The sequence below is a fragment of the Bos indicus genome, chromosome 16 (genome assembly GCF_029378745.1).
Source record: "Bos indicus isolate NIAB-ARS_2022 breed Sahiwal x Tharparkar chromosome 16, NIAB-ARS_B.indTharparkar_mat_pri_1.0, whole genome shotgun sequence".
Lineage (NCBI taxonomy): Eukaryota > Metazoa > Chordata > Mammalia > Artiodactyla > Bovidae > Bos > Bos indicus.
Window position 1 is genome coordinate 51,378,513 of NC_091775.1, and position 16,825 is coordinate 51,395,337.

The following is a 16,825-nucleotide window of genomic DNA, read 5'->3' on the forward strand; positions in this document are numbered from 1 at the left end:
GCCCTGTCTCCAGAGCCCCACACAGACTCGTGCACAAAGGTGTGCAGAGAACTTTCAGGAGGGCACAGGTGGGCCTTCCACAGCTCCCCCAGGGGCCTTCCTATCCTGAGGCTGTGTCCCTGGAAGGGCTCAGGCCTGGAGGAGGCCCCTCGAGAGTGGGCCTAGGCTGGTGCAGACCTAGGCACTGGGTTCTGGGTGCCTGGGTCCACTCTGCTCCCTGAGTGGAGGTGGCTCCAGCAAGAGGGACGTGTGGCCTTGTCCAGTTAAGCACCCACCCCTGCAAGCTCCACAGGAGACACAGGTCTGAGGGGCTTTGGACAGTGAGGGGTAGGGGGCAGGCTTCATGCTACAGGTGTGAAGATTAAGGATGAAAGGCCTGTGGCCCTGGAACGTATCAGGGGCAGCCCCATCACTACCATAGGTGACTGCGTGGACTCTGTTCTTCTACTCTCTTCCTTGGTTTTGTTTTTGTTTTAATATTTTATTTTATTTTATTTTATTGGCTACTCTGCATGGCTTTAGGGATCTCAGTTCCTTGGTCAGGGTTTCCAGGTAGTGAAGCCAGGAATCCTAACCATTAGGCCACCAGACAGCTCCCTCCTGTAGGGTTTTATGTGGTGGCTCAGACTTCTGGGACAGCCACAGCCCCGCGTCTCCTTTACACCCTGCGGGCCTCTCACAGGGGACCCTGTTCGGAATTCTTGGACCCTAGGCTGAGATTCAAGTGTGGGCCGGGGGCTCTGGCCCTGAGAGGCGATGTGTGACTGTGGGTGAGACCCCCATACTAGGCATGACTATGGAATCAGTCTCCCCCACCAGGTTTATCAAGGGCCAAACTGTGATACGCATGTAGACAGGCAGGAAAGAATTCCTGTTCTCCAGTGCTTCTGTTTTCATGGGAGACAATGAAAAATGAAACTTCCAGATGTTCTGTATTAGTCGGGGGTATATGCTTTTAAGAACAGACTGGGGCCGGGGAAGGTGGGTGGGGTACCAAGCGAGGGAGATAGTGCTCCTCAGGAGGTCCATTCCAGCAGTGCCCTGTGATGGGTAAGAGGTGAGTGCAGGGCACAGTAGGTGCAAAGGCCCTGAGGCTGGGTGCGGTCAGGTCCCGTTGGGGTCCACGTGGAGAGTGGGGCAGGTGCTGGCGGGAGGTTGGCCCTGGTGAGTCCCCCAGCTCTGCTGCCCCAGAGGATGGCCGTCTGGGGGACCCTGCTCCAAGCCAGCCGGGAAGGACCTCAGAGCCACAGCCCGTCACTGACTGGTAGGTGGATGGAGAAGCTGCCAGGGGAAGCAGGTGGTTCTTCCCCAGAGGAGGAGGGGTCCAGCCACCAGACCCCAGTTCCTCTACTTTGCTGCTGGGAAAAACTGAGGGCCAGGAAAGAAGTTGATTTGAAAGAGACAGGCTATTCTTCCTAGCACTTTGTCCCCAGTCCCGCCCCCAGCCTGGCACAGGGCAGGAGCCACCGACCGGGAGGAAAGCCATTGCCAAGCCCAGTCCAAGCCCCTCTTGGTCCCTGGGTGGCCCCGCCATGCCCCACCCTGCCCAGGGACCCACTACCCGCTCTCCTGCCTGCTCTGGGCACAGTGCAGGGGTTAAGGAAACAGCCCCTTCAAAGGGCGAGCCCAAGGCTGGCAGGCTCCTGGCTGCCACCCCAGCCCCACCCCCAGCACCCACAGATGCCACAGGCCTGGCACTGGCCTCTGCCCAGCACCTTCCCCAGACCAGTCCACCTCCAGGCCAGCACTGCCCAGTGGGCTCGCATCTCGGTGAGTAATATTTAACTTGGACGAGCCGGTGGACAACTGCAGGGGAGACATTCACAACAAGTTTGGATTGCATCTGCTTGCCAGGAAGGAGTGGGGGAAGGGGAGTGAGGGCAAAGTTGAGAGGAAGAAAGGACTGCAGGAGTCGGCCTGAGACCAGCACTCTAGGGGGGCTCCCCAGAGGGGCCCAGCGCTGCCCAGCACACCGGGCAGCCCCTCAGCCTCGGCCTCCCCCCCAGCAGGAAGCACCTCGTTCTGGGTGAGCCCTGGACTCAGCTCTGGGGCAGAGAACACAAGACGTGCGCATGCAGTCACCCACATATACCCCCACACACAGAGACCCATACACACAGACCCACACACACACAGATACAGACACACACACACACATACAGATCCACACACACATACACACACAGACACACAGATAAAACACACACACATAGACACAGAGAGCCATACACACATACAAACACACAGATCCACACACAGAACTTGTGGTTTTGAGCGGAATGGCCTGCCTGCAGCGCTGAGGCTTCAGCACAGGATGGAAAAACCCTCAGGCAGGAGCACAATCGAGGTCCAGCTGGCTGGGAGGGCAGGCAGGCCAGGGCCCTCCTGAGGTCTACGCACGCAGAATTGACCACCCAGTGCCCAGCTGGGCAGGGCTCCACTAGTGTGCCCTCCTTCCCCCTGGGAAACGCAGCCACTTCCTGGCAGCGGCTGCCCCAGAGAGTTTGGGAACACAGAAACTCTCCTGGCTCCAGGTGTCCACCCGTCCACACCTAAGAAGGCAGGGCCTGCTCCAGAGGACCAAGGGGAGAGGCCCTGGCTCCCTCGTCTAGGGGACAGGTCACCCTGGGTCTCCAAGCCACATGGGGCCCACTTGCCTCGACCAGGACCCAGCTCTGCCAGCAGTCCCCGAGTCTGGGGCCGCTCCATCGTGCCAGGTAAAAAGCTGCCTCCATTCTGGAATGTAGCAAATCGAAGTTCTCAGCTTCTTTTCCATAAGCATGTATTTCCTGGGGAGAAACACACTCCTCTCCACCCATGTAGTTTGTCCTGTCTACCCCTGGGGCACTGGGGGCCTATATCATAAAACCCTGTACCCCACCTTGAGGACGGGCCACCAGCGCTGGCTGGGAGGGCATCTGGCAGCTGGTGGAGGGGGGCGCCTTGCCAGGGGAGGGACCCTCACCAAGTCGCACCATCTGGTGGAAGCACTCAGAGCGCTGCTTTCCCACTTCTGGTATCTGCGCTTGGCTCTGCAACTTTTCTTTCACTAGTGAAACTGTTTCATTTTGAACTTCCTCTTGGGAGTCAGAGTCCAGCCCTGACAGCAGCGTCTCTGTCTGAGCATTTGGACTCATGGCCTGGCTGGCGGGCTTGGCAAGGAGCCTGGACAGCATGAGGATCTTCCCTGCAGAGCATGTGTTTGACGGTGCTGTGCGGGCCTGCAGGGGGACCCAGGTCTCCAGGATAGGAGACCTTGCTTCCCAGGAGGAAGCTGGGCCATCACCATCTGCAGCCAGGCCTGCAAGGGGATCCACAGGGGCGTCTGTTCCTCCCCTACCCCAGAGGGTGCCTGTGATGAAAGCACCTGGAACGTGGCTGCAGGGTGCCTGAGAGCCACGCAGATGCTGTGGCCTGAACGCTTGAGGCCCCCAAATTCCTGTGTTGAAACTTAACCCCAGTCAGGGAGGTAGGGCCCTGGGAAGTGTCTGGGTCTCGAGGGTGAGGCCCGCATTAGCAGAATTAGCGCCCTCACAGCTGTGCCCTACCCATGAGGAACAGGACCTGGATGTGGGCCCCACCAGAACCCAACCATGCTGGCACCCAACCTCAGACTGCCAGCCTCCAGGACCAAGAGAGAAATCTATGCTCTCTACAGCCACCGTCTGTGGTATCTTGTTACAATAGCCTGAACAGAGTAAGACACTGGGCATCTCTGTCCCTGCCAGTGGGCATCAGATCTCAGGCCAGGCTGAAAGGAAACAGGGAAACTGAGGCCTGTGGTCACTCATCTTCCCTGCCTGGAGCATGTTTCCAAGGCTCGGGGCCCAGGCCAGCCCACAGGTGAGGTACAGAGGCCGGGCCCAAGGTGGAGGATGGCAGGCCTTGAGGGGGCTCCTGATGCCCATCTCAGCGTTCTCCGGCACCCTGATGTGGTATTTGGGGGGCAGTCAGGAGAGTCTCAGACTTCCCAGGTGGCACTAGTGGTAAGGAACTTGCCTGCCAATGCAGGAGATGTAAGAGATGCAGGTTCCATCCCTGGGTCAGGAAGATACCCTAGAAGTGAGCATGGCAATCTACTCTAGTATGTTTGCCTGGGGAATCCTATGGACAGAGGATCCTGGCAGGCTACAGTCCACAGGGTTGCAGAGAGTCAGACACAACTGAAGAGACAGTGCATCTGCACACATGAGAGCCTCCTTGGAGCCTGCCGCCCTGACACGGCAGAAGGAGCCCGATCTCCACCACGGGCTCCAGTGGGCACGGGGCTCTTGTGTGCCCAGGCTCCTTCCCAGGAGGCAGCCATATATCAGCTGGGCTCCTGGAGTGGTACTCTGAATGCAAAGGCCCAGTGTAAAGAGAAGAATGTGTGAAAACATACTAATAATTTACATACGATTCCATGTTGAAAAGCAGTATTTTAGATACGTTGGGTTAAAATGAAATATATTTTTACGATTAATTTCACTCTTCTTTTCCCTTTTCAGGGATGGCTGCTCTAATTTTGAGTGACCCAAGAGGAGGAGCAGGCAGATGGACGAAGGCTGGGAGGGAGAGGGCAGGTCGGAGAAGGGCACAGGGGGGCAAGCTGGGGACAACTGACTGCAGCCCCGTGAAGCACTGGGGGCAGGAGCTGGGGACCTGGCGAGGGCCATGCCGTTTGGGTTGGTCCGTAGGGTCCTATGGTGCAGGGTGCCCTGGGAAGCTTGGTGCAGGCCCATGGCCCACCACTGCCTGAAGTCCTGTGGGTGGCCCCAGGTCTCAACCGCATCCTCCCTGCCCATGTGGCCAGCAACTCTTATCACGTGGGGAGGAAAATTTGCTATTCCAGGGGGCCGACCTCCCCAGGGCACCTAGCGGGGAACGGCTCCCTCAAAGGAGGTGGTGGTCCAGGAGATTTGGGGCAGTCTTTATTAACCGAGGGGCAGGCCAGGTGTCCAGGCCTGGGGACACCAGAAGGACACTGGCCACACACACCAGCTGCAGGTCAGCAGACCCTGGCAGTTGGGGTGGCTGCATGTGGGCAGAGTCGGGTGGGTAATCCTCTCCCCAAGGGCCTCAGGGGGCCTCTCCCAGCTCAGGAACAGCCTGTGAGACAAACAGGCACCCAGGATGGAAGGAGTTGGCTTCACTGTCTGCCTGGTCCTGGCCTGGGTCTCCCAGAGAAGCTGCCCCTTGTCCCCCTGCAGTGCTTGGAGCACCTGTACCACCTTCACCCTCAAGGTGGCCACTCAGGGGCAACAAGTCAGCAAGGCCACCAGCCAGGCAGCAGCACAGGAGACATGGGCTCAAGTCCCTGCCCAGAGCTCAGGGCTCATCAGCACAGCTGATGATGGGGGCTGGCAGCCCCCCTGTCGGTGGGGCAGGCAGGGCACCTCCGACACAGGGTGGGTATGCCCAGAAGTGAGCCCTGAACTGGGCTGCCTGTGGGCCAGGTATTGGGGAAGCAGTTCGGGGAGGCCGCCCAGCTGCCAGTCCTGTCCAGTAGCTTCCACAGCTGTGGCCCTGATGCGGCCCCCAAGCCCTGCATCCCGGTGGTCCTGAGTCATCAGAGACCTGCCTCACTTCCCCTCCTGAGTGGGTGGACAGTCAAGGCCAGGCTGAGCCCAGAGGAGGACTGTGTGGGCTCAGCTGGCCCCAGAGAGGGGGACCCATGTGCACTGGGTCTACCAGGAAGGCTGGCCCAGCTGGGCCAAGCCCAAGTGGGGTGACCAGTGATGTGGTCGGGAGGGCTTGGCCACAGAGGGCCCCTGGTTGCTCCCGAGGGAGAGGAAGGATGTGGTCGGGGAGGAGGGGGCTGCACCCCTTCTCCAGAGCCTACTGAACCCCTGGTAGGCCCTCACCACCCCGACTGGGGGCCCAGTCATGTTTTACGGGGATACTGCTCTCTAGGCAGGTGGGCGCAGCAGCTCAGGGAGGTGGACAATGGCCCAACACAAGTGCCCTGCCCCTGCCTCCTGGCCCCCTCCCCCACCCTTCTTCTCAGCAGCCAGATGGGCCTGAAGGTGCCTTGGGGCTGAGCAGGGCCTGCTCTCCCCCTGGGCTTCTGCCCCAGCTGGGAACCCTCCCTCCCTCCTGCCAACATCCTACTCAGGCCCTGTGGAATGGCCGAGGGGGTGGAAGCCCCAGGAGGAGGAGGAGGAGGGGAGATGGAGGCCCTAGGAGCAGAGGACAGGGTGGTCTCAGTGGCCAAGGAGGCTTAGGCAGGAGGGCGGCTGCCTGGGTGGTACCTACTGGCCACCTGGCTTGACTCCAGCCACGTCCTGCTTGGCCCCACCTTGGGCTTCAGGCCGGAGTGAAGCAGGTTCAGAGAAGTGACTCACAGGGCCGCAGCCACGGCTCTCACTGGCTGAACAGTCCCCTGCAGACTGCAAAGGGGACACTCAGGACCCGGGCTTCCCTCTGGCCTGGGGGGTTGCCAGGACCCTAGGGGCCATGTGGCAGCTGAGGCTGGAGCAGCCCAGTACCCAGGGCAATGGAAGGTGGGACCTGGGGTCCTGCTTCCTGCCTCCTGGATGGTGAGGCCAAGGAGTCTCAGGTCAGAAAGCTGGCTTCGCCCCCCTCCTGCCCCCCACCTCCAGAACAGACACAGGCAGCCATGCCCTGACCAGCTGCTGCCCCAAACCTGGCAGTGGAAAGAGGAGACACAGGTCCTCTGCCAGGGCCTAGCATCTCTTGCAGAGTCTCAGGCTGTGACTCATGACCTGTGGTTGCTGCTGGGATCTCTGGTGGCTGAAGGCTGGGATCCCTGTGAGACTCAGAAGCAGGTAAAATAACTCCAGGTGCACAGCTGCAGCCCCCAACACACCCCTACCCGTTGGCCTGCCAGGGAGGCCAAACAACCGTCTGCTGACCCCTGACCTAGCCTCTGAGTCAATACGGGGAGGGGCTAAAGCCTTTGTGCCCTTGTGAAAAGAGGAGGGGGGTTGCTGGGGGAGGGGAAGGGAGGAGGACGAGTAGCGGGAGGAGGAGGAGCAGGGAGAGGACGCAGCTGAGCCCAGCAGCACCTCTGGGGGGGACGCCCAGCCCTGGCCAAGGACCGCCCTGCCCCTAGAGGCCCCCAGGGAGGGGCTCAAAGCTTTCGGTGTCAGGCCCCCTGCAGCGGGAGATCAGAGATGGCTCCACAGAAACGGGGGATGGGGGTGATGCAGTGGGGGCCTAGAAGGCCAGGCTGCGGCCAGCAGATCAGCTGTAAGCAGGTGAGAGGCCACTGCAGTGAGGAGCCGGTCCACCCCGGGGTCTCCATCTGGAGAGGCTGCCATCTCTGGGAGGCAGAGGGGGAGGGGAGAGGCAGGGGGAAGGAGAAGGAGGGGGAGAGGCGGGGCGGCGGCAGAGAGGAGGGGAGGGTCCTGCCCCACCCTGGATCCGCTGGACCCGGCCTTCTCCCCAGGACACTTGCAGAGCTGGCTCTCCTCAGGCCACATTCTCAGCCACAGGACAGCAGCTTCCCCGTCCTGGGGATGCTGACGGGACCCTGGGTGAGAGAGGACACCCTGCTGCCCCCTCCTCCTCCGCACTCAGGGTCTTCAAGCCGCATGTGGTGCTGACAACTTGGAGAGTCCCTGTGTCCAAGTCCAGTGGCTGCTGCACAAATGACCAACTGGGGGCCTCAGCAACGGTGTCCACCCTCACACTCTGGAGGCCAGAACTCCACACTCAGGGCATTGCTGGGGCCCCAACCCCCTAGAGGCACTGGAGAGGACCCTTCCTACCACCTCTGGCCTTCTGCAGCTCCGTGTTCCTGGATTTGTGGCTGCACGCCTCCGCCCGCTGCCTCCACTGCTGCCTGGCTGGCCTCTGTGTGGCTGTGTCCAGCCACGCATCTTCATGCAAGGACACCAGTAGTGCTGGACTCAGGGCCCACCCTGACCCAGCACGGCGCCGTCTTAACCCTATTCCAGCTGCAAAGACCCCATTTCCAGCAAAGTCACACTTTCACGTTCCCAGGGACACTGCTCGGCTGCCCAGTAGCCTCAAAGCTTGGTCTCTGCTGGACCGACATTCTCCACAGGAGCCAAGGTGGTGCCCCCGCCAGCTCCCACGCCCCCTCCTCTGGGCCCAGCACTCCTGAAGCTCGGGGACACTGTGGGAAGGACATGGCACCCTCGCCCCATGAGTCCCACTGTGGGGCAGGAAAACCCAGCCAGGCGATGGGTTTCGGGAGGGTCAGGAGGGCTTCTCTGCAGGCAGGCCCCAGAAAAGAGCCTGGGGGTCAGTAGGGGTGGAGATGTGGGGACAGAGATGGGGCCGGGGAGCACAGGGCAGCAGCAGAGGAGGGTGTTGGGGTGGGAGGGAGGGGACCTCAGGGAGGACGAGGTTCGCTATGCATGCTGGGAGAGGGTGGCTGTCCAGGCGAGAGGTGGTAGCCAGGGTGGACTCCTGGTCACAGGCCACCATCTCTCCCCCCGCCACCTACGACTTTCAGGCTTTTGAAGTGGGGGCTGGAGGTCCAGCTGGTCCTTGGCTTTAGCCTGCTGTCAGTGGTGGCTCCTGGCTACGGACACCCACTCCTCTGCAGCCGTGACGAGGGGTCCTGAGGAAGCCGTGGTGCCCTCGCTTCCACAAGGGTGAGTGGGCCCTGAGCACCCGCTCTGCTGCCCAGTGGATCCTGCGATGTTTCCCTGGCAACTGTTTCAACCCAGCCTGTTTGCCTGGAGCTCCGCATGCCCATGAACGCCACCACATGGCTCCAGGCCTGCTTGCCCCCTTGGCACCCACAGGCCAGCAGGTGTGGCTGCCTGGGAAAGCTGGGCTCCAGCTCTCAAGGCCAAGCTGGGCAGCACACGCACCAACAGGGCACCCACATGGAGTACAGGAGCCCAGTCCCCAGTTCCACTTGGCAATCAGAGGCTGCGCTGCTCCACGGGGCTGGTTATGCCCACCAGCCTCAGGCCCTATTCTGCCTGCCTGCGCCGTCTTGACCCCACTTGCCGGGTGCCCTGATGGCAGAACTGGCCCTCAAGCAATCAAAGGAGGGTATGGGGAAGCCAAGTGGGGCTCGGACCTCACCAGCCAGCTGGGGTCCAGCCGACAGATCTTACCCTGCCGGCTTGCCTCAGAGTTGGAGGGCTCGGCGTGGGTCAGTCAGTGGCAAGACCCACTCCATGGAGAGGAGGGCAGAGCACAGTCACCAGGCTCCGAGGATACCAGGAGCCTGGACACCTGTGGCTCCTGGTTGTCGGAAGGTGCTGGAGAGGTCTGGGCCCTGACCAGCTGGCAGCAGACGGCACCCTGATTCTGGGAGGGAAGGAAAGGGGAGAGGGGACTTGGTTCGCCATCACAGACGAAGCCAGAGCACCAGAGGGTGGCAGTCTCTCAGCTGGGCCTTGCCTGCGGCTGCAGGGTGGGGTTGTCACCCCCTCACCCCCACCCACTGGAGCCCTTTCTGCTTCATTGGAGGGGTGCCTCCTTCAGAACGCTGAAACATTCTCTGTAAACATGAATTTGGCTTGTAAAAATCTCATTTCCGTAGTGCAGCGTCAGTCCCAATCAGAAATTATTTCCCAGTAAAGCCCATGGCCCCTCACTGCAGCAGATGGCTCAGAAAACGGGAGCCTTTTAATCAAGTTCAACTTTTAAACTTCCTCCAGCACCCCCTCCTGGCACTCCATCTTGCTTATAGCGCCAGGACAGCTGGGACAAGGTAGTCTCCTTCCACCTCCAGAAGGTCCCCGCGCGGGCTGGGCAGGCGGCGGGCAGCTGTTGGGAGAGTGCCGGCCGAGGGGCTAGGACTCCTGCTGGGGCCAGCACCTGCTGTGTGCTTGGCACAGGGGTCACCCCGGCTCCATTCTTGGTGGAAGTGTCCCAGGCTGGAGGTCCTGGTGATGATGGGGGAGTTAATCCCCAGCAGCCGGATGAAATCAGAGAGGAGAAGACCCCGGAGACAGCCTCGACTTGTCACTCTGGCTCTGCCATCCCCACATGCAGGCCCTGAGGGCCTCCGTTCTGCCCCCACCAGCAGCCCAGGGTAGAGGAGACCCCTGGGGTGGTTAAGGCCATAGGAGAGTAGGTGCCCGCTCACCTCATGCTGAAGGCTGGACCCGGGCTCAGCCAGCCCCTGGCAGCCCCCGGGACCTGCACCTCCTTGGGGCACCTGCCCTCAGGCCTCCCTATTGTCCTGGGTCCACCTGAGACCTTCCTGGCTCCTGCCTCAAGCTACCCTTCCTGGGTCTGGGAGCTGGCGGTGTGAGGTCCTTAGAGGAAGTGGCCGGGATGCTGAAGACCCCAGGGCTCCTGTTGCGGGGATCAGTAACTCACAAAATGTCCCCACACAGCTTCTCAGCATGCCCTGAGATCTGGGCACAGGCTGGCTGTTGGAGGCCTGGTAGGTCCTGCTTGCCTTGAGGAGGACTGGTGTTCCTCCTGAGAGTCTCCAGGCAGGCATGCAGATATGCAGTGACACTTCCAGGAACAGCTCTGAAGCAGTGGAGACTGAAGCCAGGGTGAGGGTAGGGGGACTGTGGCTGGGGACCACAGATGCGAGCCATTCGGGGGTCCTCAGTCAACCAGCCCCTGCAACATTCCAGGCCCGCCTGTGAGTCCTCTCACGTGGGCTTCTCTCACCTGGGAAAGTGGTAGGTCACCTCCTCTGGGGCCCTGAGACCACCCACTGTAGCAGCTCCCTTGTTTAGACATGCACAGGCTGTCTCCCAGGAACTGGCAGGCTCCAGGTGAGAGCTCTGTCTCATTCGCTCCCCCAAGCGTCTTCAGCCTCTAGACCAGTCCCTGGCCCAGGAGAGTCCACTCTGCCCTGGAGGTCTGTGTAGCAGCTGGATGGAGGTCACTTGGGTGGCCTCAACTTGGGGATTGGGGCGCCTGGGGGCTGGAGTGTGCCACATGGTGGGTGCCACAGACCCGAGTTGGAAGAGGCAGTCTGTGATGTGAAGAGGGGCAGAGGTGAGGAGGCTATGGGAGCTCCTGCAGAAGGGTGTGCAGAACAGAGTCCCCGAAGCTGTGGGGCTGGGGAGGAGCCAGGGAGAGCCCATGACCCCGGTGGCATCTGCCTGTGGCCTGGAGAGGAGCTGGCCGCCACCCAGTACCCCCGGCACCCCTCAGCCCTGGTGGGACCCCAGGGCACCGACTGCACCAGCAGAACGGACAAGGGTGGCTGGGCATCTGCTGCCACCAAGTGGCGGATTGCAAGGTCGCTGGCTCAGCGAGAGCGCCTGGGGCCCAGTGTGTCCAGGAAACTCCTCGCAGGACCTCCGAGCACCCGGGCCCTGGTCTTCTCACTTCGTCTCTTAATTAAGAAAACTAGGCTCCTCCCTCCTGTAAGGAAACGCGGACATCCTGAGAAGGATCTCCCAGGCTCAGTATTGTCCAGGCAGAGGAAGGGGGCAGAACCAGGACCAGCGGCGGGTGGGGACGTCAGGGCCCCCGGCCGCCTTCTCGCCCAGTTCCACCTCCTCGGAGGTCCCTGCAGACCCCAGGTCTGAGGGTTGAGGGCGGCACCTCCCAGCTCAGCTGGAAAATGGCTCCCTCAGGGCAAGGCAGCCTCGCGACCTCAGTCCTGCCTCCACGGGGGAGGGAGCAACTCTGGCCTCCGTCTCCCTCCCTCCGATACTGCCACAAGAGGGAGGTCATCCCACGGTCTGGGGGTCGAGTCCAGCGCCCAGATGGGAGTGCGATTTCGGGTCCACAGAGCTCTCCGCGCGGTGCTGGGGCATTGAGGAGGGGACCCTGGGCCCGCTCTTGTCTGGGCCGGGCTACCCAGGGCGGGCTCCTGGGGGTGTGTCTTGTTGTGGGCGGGGTCTGTGCCAGGGGCGGGGCCTGGCGCGCCGGCCGCTCATTTCCGCCGGACGTGGGGCGTCTGGGTGGATGGAGGCTATGCGGAGGTCGCGGCTGAGTCTGAGCCGCCGGAGGCCGCCCTTGGGGGTCCGGTGAGGTTGGGGCTGGGGGTAGCGGGAGGCGGGGGGCGGGAAGCGTCCTGGGTGGGGCCTAGTGTCCCCGGCCCAGCGGTAGCCGGGTGTCACGCCCCCACGTGCTCCCTGGAACCCGCCTCGATCCCGCCCCGCCAGCCCTCCTTCCGCCCCACTCCCTCCCCACTGCAGAGCTACACCCCCAGTCTCTCCCCGTTGAGTCCTCCTTCCTGTTCCCCGAGGGCCCCGCTCCCCGCTTCCCCTGTGCTGTGATTATGCCCACCCTCGCCGCCCCAGGCCTCGGAGCAATACCGCCGGGCCCCTCCCGGACGGCGGCGAGTGCGCGAAGCTGTGGACTGAGTTGCTGCGCACCGCGAGCGCAGACCTGAACGTGGACGGCGAGCTGCCGCCGCTACCCGCGTTCCCCGGCCAGGTGCGTGTGAAGTGGTCCCCGCGTGGCCCCGGGTCTCCAGCTGTGCCGGGGCGGGCAGGCGGGCGCGGTCCGACGACTCCTTTTTGCAGGAGCCCAGGCGCAGTCCTGAGCGTCCGCCCCCGGAAACATTCACCGTGGGAACCGAGACCTTCTTCTGGACGCCCTTCCCGGCGCCCCCGCCGGGGCGAGGCGGGAACTCGGGCGGCTCCGACCTTGTGCTCAGCGCGGTCCGGGGGCGCACGGGGTCCCCCCAGCAATATGCACCGCCCGAGCTCCGCGGAACCCCCAGCGCCGAGGAGCAGCCCTCGGAGGAGCAGCCCTCGGAGGAGCAGCCCTCCCAGCGACAGTCGTCAGTGGACGGTGCAATGACCTTGCAGAGCTGTCCCATGTGCCAAGTCGACTTCGCCCCCGGGTGAGTGGCCCCCTAGGCCTCCCTCTCCTCCACTGCCACCCCCGTGGCCCCTGCCCTGTTTGGAAACCACAGGCAGTTTCTGAAGGCTAGGGTACCTTAGCTCAACTCTGGCTTTTTAAAGTGAAATTTCATGCATAGAAAGTTGGCAAAGTGCAGAGGCGGTGCTGATCAGCCGGAGGGCACAGGGCTGGGGGTCTGAAAGTCCCCCTGCAGGTACACTGGCCTGAGACCCTGCTGACAGGCTGCAGCCTCCCAGACACACCCCCTGCAGTGTGAAGGCAGGGAGGCTCTGGCTTTATTGGGGTCCACACTGACACCCGCCGGTGAGACTGCCTCCAGGGCCAGTCTGGGCTGTGGGTCACAGAGCAGTTTTTTGTTATGGTCCCTCGGACAACCTTCCCCATGGGTGGACTGCCGGTTTTAAAAATGAAGACTCTGTTTCAGTGTCTAGAGATGCCTTTTTTTGTTTTAGAAATCTGACATATATGCATTTTTTAAAGTAAGGTAATGGAATTTGACTTTGCTAAGTCCCACCTGTCCAGCTTTTGAGCCATGTATCACATAGCTAAGGACACAGGCGTGGGGGTCAGGACAGCAGGAAGGAGCTTGGTCGGATGTAGGGGATAGATGGCAGGTTTTGGTAGCTGGTCTTACTCTGTGTGGCCTGTGGCCTGGAGACTGTGTTGAATTACATGCCTCGTCCCTGGTTTTTTGGAAACAAAACCAGCCCTAGGGGTGAAGGAAATGGCAGCTGATGACAAAAAGTTATCACAACAGTTACCAAAATGTGCAGCACAGACTGCAGAAAGGAGAAGAAACATGATCTGCATTCAGATATCCAGGCTCCTCCAATGGTGATGTTTCACAGGAACCAAGCCTTTGAGAGCTTGGACAGTTCACTGTGCAGGGAGTGAGGGCGAGGGGGTGGCTGTTCCCAGGAGGACCTGTGGTGAAGCCCCCCAGTAGGCACAGGTCTGCCGTGGCAGCAGGGCAGGTGTGGCGGCTTCGCTGAGATGCCTGTGCTCTGGAGAATTTGTAAAATGTCCTCAGACCCAGCATTTCACTGAACACACCTCTTACCCCATATTGAGGCTCTTGGATGGTTGCGGGCTGAAGACACCAGCTCCCTTGCCAGTCCTGAGGAAGCCGTGAACACTTTTGGAAATACTAAGTCCTCTTGATTCGTACCAGTTTAGAGAAACCCAGGGACAGAAATATCATCGGAAGCCCTGGAGGGAAATTCATTTTCTTGGCAGAAGATGCCTTTGAAGCTTTCTGACACTGTCAGGGCACCCCAACCCTGCCTCTCTGTTGTAGGAGCAGCTTTTGTTTTTGGATCGCTTGCTTTTCTAAACAGTCTAAGAAGGGAGTTCCTAAGACTTTGGAAGGATGTTGGAAAGAAAGTTCCAGTCTGAGCTCTTTGAGCAGTCAGCTAAGGCTTGGCAGAGTGCCTCAGCGTAGGTGTTGGTGTGGACGGTCCAGGTCTCCATGCGCCTGGAGTGCTTCTTATACGTTCTTCCCTTTGATTAAGGAGAGTGTACCCTGGCCAGGCCCCACCCCAAGGCTGCAGTGACTTGGGGACCCCCCTCCCTGGGGACAGGCCAGGGCACGAGGGAGCAGAAATGAGTCTTGTGTCTAGAAACACGTTTGCTTTCAGGATTCTGGGTAATGTTTATGACCAGAGGGGGAAGCCCTGCCACCCTCTGAGCAGCGGAGGGATGGGGGCTGGGGGATGGGAGGTGGCTGCTGGTCTGCAGGAGGCACGGACAGCCTGGGTGCTTTGGGCAACCTAGTGCTTACAGGTCACTCAGAACCGGTGGTTCTCCGAGCTTCCTGACACCAAGGGCTGTCACAATGGTGGATTCCACAGACTGCATGCGAACACCCCTCCAGGTCCCTGTACCACAAGCTCTGGGGTAGTCAGGAAGACTGGCTCCACCTGCCACTTGACAGGAAGATGAGTCCCTGCATTTGCACGAGACCCAGGTTGGCCCGTGGGGTCTCACTGGCCCCTAGGCCCCTTGTACTGCTGGGTGTCCTGGAAGGTCTGGGCCATCAGTCCACACAGCAGGCTTTGGGCTCGAGTGGGATCTGCCTCAGAGCTCTCGTTGAGGGGGTTCTGAGGAAACCCCAGACAATGCTCCCCACTGAGGGACAGCACAGGCAGCGCCCAGACCCTCATGGGCCATCCCCTCCCCAGCAGGGCCAAGTCTGGCCCGAGGTGCATGCCCACCCTCATAGTGACTGCTCTCTATGGTGAGGTGCCACCCTTTACTCCCTGTCTTTTCCCAGTGGTTGTCAGAGGAGGGAAGGGTCGCCCGGGGCACATGTGATAAGAGCTTCTGCCTGAGAAGGGGTGGGGAAGACCCCGCCCTCCATCTCAGGGCCCGATTCTGCTGAGCCCACCTACACCCTTCACCCGCAGGTGGGTTCTCGGGGTTTTTCAGACACAGGGTCCCGGCCCTCAGATGCAGGCGCTTGAGGAGTCTGGTGCCCTGGGGACCTTGGACCCAGGAACAGGGTCTGGAAAGGCCCTTTCTCATTGGGGGACCCCTGCCCCCTGTTCTGCCAGCTGAGGGGACCATCCTGGGTTTTTCTATTATCAGCTCCCAGGAGGGGTGTGAAAGTGAGAGACACATACTCTGGCTGGGCACCCTCCCCGCCCATGACCCTCCCCTCTCCTCTGCTCACAGGCTGGCGCAGCTGGACATCGACGGCCACCTGGCCCAGTGCCTGGCAGACAGCACGGATGACATAGAGTGGTGAGCAGCCTGGCCAGTGCCTCCCCCGCCCTGGCTGGGCCACCTCCTCTCTGCTTTGTCCCCAAAAGCTGCATATTAAAGCACGTCGGCGTGAAGCGCTCGTGTCCTATCACTTTGTGTTGATACCGAAACACTGAGTCCTTTTTCCTTTTCTGCTGATGCTGAGCGATGTGATGACTGAGGTGGACAGGGCCACCCAGCAGACGGACCAACCCCAGGTGGGTGACAGGGACAGTGTCACCAGCAGTGAGAGTATTTGAACTCAGGGTGGCTTGGGAATGGATGCTTTGCTGACTCCATGAACTTGACTCGGGCTTCATGACCATGTTTGAATTTGAATCCCCAGGTGAACCTGCTCCTGCAGCTGCAGGGAGGCAGAGCAGCCCCTGGAATTTGCAGAGAGGGATCAGGTCCGCCTGCTGACGTCCTGTGTGAGCTTTGTCTTGGAGGCCCTGTGCAGGGGGTCTTCTCTCCTGTGCCGTCAGTCCACAGGTTCTGGAAAAGCCTCATCTTCAGCTCAGCCATGGCTGCAAAAGTCTAAGGTTACCGTCCAGAAGTCAGTATTTTCAAGAAAGGCTTCAGGCAAGCCATGAAAAGACACGGAGGAAAACTCCGTGCACACGGTACAGTGAAAGGCTACAAGCTGAGCAATTCCAACTCTAGGCTGTTCTGGAAAAGGGAGAACGCATGGAGACAGCGAAAAGATCAGCGGTTATCAGGGATTAGTGGGGAGAGGGTATAAACAGGCAGAGCACAGAGGATTTTTAGGGCAGAAAAACACTTTATGACTTGACGTGTCAGTGCAGCCTCTCATTTGCAACAAGTGCACCCCCTGGGGATGTGAAGGCGAGGGCTGGGGAGAAGGGGTCTCTGTCTTCCTCCTCACCAGAAATGGAAGTGAGGGACCTAAAACTGCTCTGAAAAATAAAACTTGTTTTTAAAAAGCATCTTCAGAAGCCTTTGTTCCTGGAGACACCTACTTTTAATGAAAATGACGACAGCACGCGTTGTCATTAAAGTCTTTAATAACGTGCAAGACTTGAGCAGCTGTGGCCCTGGTGGGCATGCCCTCTGCAAAAGTAAGGCCAAGGCCACGGCCCACCACTCACTGTACAAAACCACAGAACGTGTCTCCTGCTTCACAGTCCTGAAGGCGCCCGTTTCCAAGAACCATATCAGAGGACATGCCATGTTGTGACTGGAACCGCTGGACCCACCTGGGCACATCCTTTGCCTTCTAAATTTATAAAAGCATGGGACCATGCACAAAATCACCCTGGCCAGGAGCCCAGGTTACACATAGGTCTGTACACCAGCAACCACACTGGCGACTAGGAGGCTGTATCTGGCACCACCGCAG

At 60.4% G+C, this 16,825-nt stretch overlaps 1 protein-coding gene across 1 annotated transcript; it reads left to right on the forward strand.

The window, feature by feature from the left end:
• Positions 1 to 11,745: 11,745 nt before the first annotated feature.
• On the forward strand, positions 11,746 to 15,560 carry FAAP20 (FA core complex associated protein 20). Its single transcript, XM_019976640.2, has 4 exons — positions 11,746 to 11,879; positions 12,156 to 12,291; positions 12,381 to 12,703; positions 15,397 to 15,560. The coding sequence occupies exons 1-4, from the start codon at positions 11,818 to 11,820 to the stop codon at positions 15,467 to 15,469; spliced, it is 594 nt and encodes a 197-aa protein (XP_019832199.2). The 5' UTR covers positions 11,746 to 11,817; the 3' UTR covers positions 15,470 to 15,560.
• The last annotated feature ends 1,265 nt before the right edge of the window (positions 15,561 to 16,825 follow it).

Bases quoted from the DNA above. Each gene is read 5' to 3' on its own strand.
- FAAP20 (XM_019976640.2), top strand. From the start codon at position 11,818: ATGGAGGCTATGCGGAGGTCGCGGCTGAGTCTGAGCCGCCGGAGGCCG. The intron at 11,880-12,155 runs GTGAGGTTGGGG...TCGCCGCCCCAG, and splicing joins AGGCCGCCCTTGGGGGTCCG to GCCTCGGAGCAATACCGCCG. The intron at 12,292-12,380 runs GTGCGTGTGAAG...TCCTTTTTGCAG, and splicing joins TACCCGCGTTCCCCGGCCAG to GAGCCCAGGCGCAGTCCTGA.